Source organism: Coffea eugenioides, chromosome 1 (genome assembly GCF_003713205.1).
Source record: "Coffea eugenioides isolate CCC68of chromosome 1, Ceug_1.0, whole genome shotgun sequence".
In the NCBI taxonomy this organism is placed as follows: Eukaryota; Viridiplantae; Streptophyta; class Magnoliopsida; order Gentianales; family Rubiaceae; genus Coffea; species Coffea eugenioides.
This window is the reverse complement of record NC_040035.1, coordinates 33,072,620-33,078,443: the sequence shown is the minus strand read 5'-3', so window position 1 is coordinate 33,078,443 and position 5,824 is coordinate 33,072,620. Positions and strand designations below refer to the sequence as shown.

Below are 5,824 nucleotides of genomic sequence, written 5' to 3'. Positions count from 1 at the left end.
TTTTACTGGCTTTAGAAATGTGCTCGGCTTTAAGGAAGAAGGTGCGGGGATCTAATGTTGCCCTCAAACTGGACATGGCCAAGGCGTATGATCGGGTATCATGGAATTTTCTAATCCAAGTTATGAGACGGTTTGGATTTGGGGAGCAATGGCTTGACATGGTTTGGAGGCTGATCTCGTCGTGTCATTTTTCGGTTTTGGTTAATGGGAAGTCCTGCGGATTCTTCCACTCTTCTCGTGGTTTGCGTCAAGGGGACCCTTTATCCCCGGCACTATTTATTATTGCGGCAGAGGTTTTGTCTAGGCGCTTGAATGAGCTACCTGGGGACTCGAGGTTTGTCCCGTTCTTGGTATCCCGGGATTCTCCGCCGCTGACACATCTTGCCTATGCTGATGACATAATCGTCTTCTGCAATGGTGGTAAGCGGTCCTTGGAGTGTGTCAGGGAGGTGCTACAGGGTTACCAGGAAGTGTCAGGGCAGCTAGAGAACGTGGCGAAGAGCTGTTTTTTGGTTGGCAAGAAAACTTCGGTGGCTCGCAGGAGAATCATTGCACAAGTCACTGGGTTCTGCCCTAGATATCTACCGGTGACGTACTCGGGATGCCCGTTGTTTGGGGAGAGACGAGTGAGAGCCTTATTTACTGACTTGCTGACCAAAGTTTCCCAACAGATTGCCTCCTGGCATGGTCGGTGGTTATCTATTAGTGCTCGGGCTCTACTGATTAAGCATGTATTGTCGTCCATGCCTATTCATATTGTGGCAGTTTTAGAGCCCCCAAGGGGAGTGATATCCGAGCTGGAGCGGATGTTGGCCCGGTTCTTTTGGGGAGAGTCGGAGTTTGGAGCTAAGCGGCACTGGGCGAGGTAGGAGAAGTTGTGTTTCCCGGTGGAGGAAAGAGGGGTTGGTTTCCGGTCACTTCAGGCGATTGTGGAGGCTTTCTCCTGTAAACTTTGGTGGATGTTTAGACATGGCCAATCTCTCTGGGCGCAGTTCATGAGGGCCAGATATTTCGGGTCCCTGCATCCGAATCAAGGTCATTTTTCTGTTCAATTGTCTGCTACTTGTAAACGTATGTTGGGCGTCCGTACAACCATGGAGCATTGGTTGAAATGGGATCTCTCGAGAGGGGATGTGGCTTTCTGGTAGGATAACTGGAGTGGGCTAGGTCCTTTGGCGTGGAGGTTTCCTGATGAGGCGTCGAATGCGAAGGTTTCGGAGTTTTTACGAGAAGGGAAATGGGACTATCCGGCTTTGGCATCGGTTCCCGCAGTGATAGGGGTGTGGCCCAGGGATCCTTCTTCTGTTTCAGCTCGGATCCAGATACCCTAGTTTGGTTACGGGACCCTTCGGGGGTTTTCTCGACTAGGTCGGCATATCAACTTGTTCGCCCGACTAGGGCCTGCTCCTGGGCCTTCTCCTTTTTTTGGCAGTCCTCCATCCCAAGGAAATTGTCTTTCTTCATGTGGCGTTTAGTGAATGGCCAACTGCCGATGGACGACGTACTCAAAAAATTTCAAATTCATGGTCCCTCGAAATGTCACTGCTGTGTGCTTGCCCAGTTGGAGACGATGGAACATGTTTTCTCAACTGGGCAGTTAGCCACTGAGACATGGGCGTTCTTTGAGTATTCCCTTGGACTATCGGCATCGGCTGCCACGGTAAGATCCCGGTGCGTCACTTGGTGGTTGTTCCCCGTGAAAGGAAAGGCGCTACGCTGGTTAATGCGTACTCTCCCGATCCTGATATTATGGTTTCTATGGCGGGCCAGGAATATATCCAGGTTCGAGGGTCGCAAGATTGCCGGCTCTCAGGTTCGGGCTCTTATCATACATGAAATGAGAATGCTAATCAGAGGCCATTTTTCGAGTATTATGGTGCCTTGTCAATGGGAGGACCTTCTTGAGGCCCTGGCTGTGGTCCGGAGGGCTTTAACTGCAACGGCGGTCAGGTGGGCTTTCCCTCCGACGGGCTGCTTTAAGTTAAACACTGATAGTTGTGCTACGGGTCGTGGTAGCGGGGGCGGTGGGGTGATTAGGGATTCATGCGGGAGGCTTATTGTAGCTTTTGCGGATTCCTTTGGCTGTGTTGACTCTTTGCAGGCAGAGGCTCGCGCTCTCCTCTTGGGGCTTCAATTGGGGCGACAAGTAGGGGTCTCCCGTTTAATCGTTGAGTCAGACTGTCTGGTTTTGATTAATTGTGTAAGGCGGGAATGGGGAGTCCCCGCTGGGATTCGGCCAATTGTTCGTGCTATTCGGCTGGGTGTGCCAAGCTCTCACCAGTTCTGTCATTGCTACCGGGAGGGGAATACGGTGGCGGATTCGCTAGCAGCATATGGGGCCATGTCAGGCACTCGAGTTGTTTTCACTAAGGGCTCACAGTTGCCGACTCGTACTAAGGGGCTTTTGGCTTTGGATCTGTAGAGCTTTTGTAACTTCCGATTTTCTTTTAGGGGTTAAGGCTTTTGCTTTAACCTGGGCTTTGTTTTCAGGCTTTGATTAATAAAAATTATTGATGATATTCTAATCCAAACTTATATAATAGTCCACCTTGTATATAAAAAAAAAAACAGATCAAGACCTCTAATTTTCCAGAAAAGACAAAGGATCAAGACCCTAGAGACCTCAAAATTTTTCAGCAAAGACAAAGTACCAAGACCAATAAGATCCAAATTTAACGCCAATATAATATTTTTCATTATGATGCTAATAATATTGATTTTCTAGATTAATTATCCGAGGTGTTGTTACAAACTAGAGCTGACTAAAGGTTTTAGCAATAAATATACAAGTTGGAAAAAGAATGAAGTAGGGTTAAAGTGCAAAACATGTTTTACCTTATGAAATTAACTATACTTAACCTTATTTGACATTTCTATTATACCCCCAGAGTTGGCTAACAATTTGATATTTCTATTATATAATATATATTATAAATTTATTAATATTATATAATAATATATTTATGCTATTTATAAATATATTTATGAATATATATTATATGTGCATATAATTATAATATATGTGTAATAATAATATATTACACATAAATATAATAATATATAATAATTAGATTTAATATATAATGTACATTATAATTATATAATATATTAGTATAATTATATATTTATATTTATATTTATATTATAATATTTGTATAATTATATTTAATTTAATTAGTTACAAACTTATAATAATGATATTATTATTTATATGTATTATGTAATATAATTGATATTATCAATTATACTAATAATTACACATGTTTACTAATAGAAATTATTAACTAGTTATACTAAATTTATGAATAAATTATACTAATGCATTTAATTAGTAAAAAATTTTTATATCCCATTTCCAAAGAGCCAACGGACCAAACATCAACTATACTAATGATATACATTTCTCGTACTGAACTAACCAGATGTATTGGAATGACAACCTCCATTCCAAACCCTAGATGAATGATTCCAAATCCGAATCCGATTCCAAGATGCGAACCAAACGCCAACTGAATAAAGAAAAACAATATTAGGGGACAAACTGTAAAATTAATTGGCTATATCTCAAGGGGAGTTTTGTAATTAATTCTAATTTTAATTAACATTCCTAGAGATATTTGCAATCTGTCCATGAAGTTGATTGTGGGAAAAAAATTTTGGAGCAGGAGTTGGATTGATAAATTCTAAAACGAAGGTAATACGGCACGTAAATTTTTAGTGAAGGAAAATTCCAAAGAGTAAAATGCTTTCTGTCACAGAACCCACGTAAGAATCCGGAACTCAGCTAATGTACTTATAAAATATGGCTAATATCGATCACAAATTAATTTTGAAAAAGAATGTTTCATTAAATTCTGATGCAACTCCATTTGATGATTAAAATTTAAATATCGTAACATAAACGGACTTTCAATAGTTATGCATTTTTCTTTTTTATTGTAACTATAATTCAAATTTCAAACTTCCATAATTTATACATGAATAAATTAATTGTACAAGTAGGTTGAAAAAGGAAATTTTTTGAGTTCCCATATAAACGGTAGACTCGCCACTCGCCATCAATACTTGAGAAACGAAGCTTTTCCCTTGATTTCTCAAAACAAAGTGTAAACTCGGACTTTATAGATGTTAAAATAGGTATTTGAAGCATAGTTATTAAATCCGAGCCAGTCGATGGTCAAACTGATCATCCCGTGAACAAGTTATTGGGTTGAATTGAGTCTCTAATTGGATCATTTAAACACAGAATCCGTTGACTAGTCAATGACTCGACAGTTTAACTGGATTAGATTGGAATCCATCCGATTTTTAGTCAATGACTTGATAGTTTAACCGGATTAGACTGAAATTCAACCGATTTTGTTGACGAAACGGGTTTTATCATCCCGTGAACAAGTTATTGGATTGAGTTGAGTCTCTAATTGGATCGTTTAAGCACAGAACCCATTGACTAGTTAATGACTCGATAGTTTAATCGGATTAGATTGGAATCCAACCGATTTTTAGTCAATGACTCGATAGTTTAACTGGATTAGGCTGAAATTCAATCGATTTTGTTGACGAACCGGGTTTTATGGGAAAGATGTTAGTAAGCTCGTACCAAAATTTGAACTTAGGACTTTAAGCATATATCTATAGTATACTCACCACTGTACCACTTGCCATATGTAAGTTGAATAGTATTCTTATATTACATGAACGTTTTGTCAATTTTATTTTTATTCTTTTTTATTTCTTCAAAACAAATTTATTTGAATTTTTTAAATAAAAACTTATGACCCTCCAAACTTTATAAGTTATAAAATGGATTTCAAAAATTATATTACATAATCCATTTTGAAGGAAAATATTATTTTTAATAATTTTTTGTACTTAAAATTCTTAAATAAACTAGATAAGTACACTAAACACAGATAAAATTTTACACTTGAAGTTTGGTGAATTACTAATTAAATTTATGTTTTGTTGATTCTTATATGAATTATTTATTCTACAGTAAATTAAATTAAATGAGCATTTGCCATGACATTTTTTTATTATAGTTTATAACACATACCATATATATAAAAATATGAGATATAATATTTAAATATATTTAATGAGCCACTAATTCAATTACTTATCCACTACTTGAATCAGTGATCCGTTGACCCATCTTCTTTGTCGATTTCCTTTCTAAGCAGGGTTTAATAGCTATGATTTGAAGAGTTATTTTTGTATTTTAGAAAGTGGGTAATCATAATTACAAGTGTTAGAGTTGGTATGGTCCAGCATTTGATTTCAAATGGACCATAGCATCTAGAGAGCTATCGTTAAATCTGGAAATAGTTTTGACTTCAAAACTCATAGTTTGGGCCACCAACGTCCACTTGCACAGATTTGTGTAGTTTTCCAAACTACTCAAGAATCCCCGCTAATTTGCAAAACATTTGTATCTTAAACTATGAGCTCTTCAATAGTTCAACTTTAATGGATGAATCTTAAGCATAATCAGAAGTATCTCTCGATAATTTCAAAAAAAAAAAGAAGTATCTCTCGATTTAAACTTCTAACAGGTGTAGGTGATTTAAAATTTTAATGTAGTTGTTAGTGTTCTTAAATTAAGGGAATTCTACAGTTTCTTTACAGCACTGTTCCAATGATTAAATTTATTGTTGGATATAGAACATAAATTATTAACCTTTAAATTATTTTAAGAGTTTAAATTACTAAATGATATGATAAGATATGATATATTCCGCCTGGTGCAGCAACAGCAACAACAACGCATACAGAAACGAAGGTGGACAAGCTGAAGGATGGCTTGGTGGCGCAGGGGGAACCG

The 5,824-nt window shown here is 37.8% G+C and overlaps 1 protein-coding gene across 1 annotated transcript; it reads left to right on the top strand.

Moving 5' to 3' along the window:
- Positions 1-1,237: 1,237 nt before the first annotated feature.
- Positions 1,238-2,422, top strand: LOC113770618. The gene has a single exon (XM_027315136.1). The coding sequence runs from the start codon at positions 1,238-1,240 to the stop codon at positions 2,420-2,422; it is 1,185 nt and encodes a 394-aa protein (XP_027170937.1).
- The last annotated feature ends 3,402 nt before the right edge of the window (positions 2,423-5,824 follow it).

What these genes read in the sequence shown, in the direction of transcription:
- LOC113770618 (XM_027315136.1), top strand. Translation starts at nt 1,238, where the DNA reads ATGGGACTATCCGGCTTTGGCATCGGTTCCCGCAGTGATAGGGGTGTG.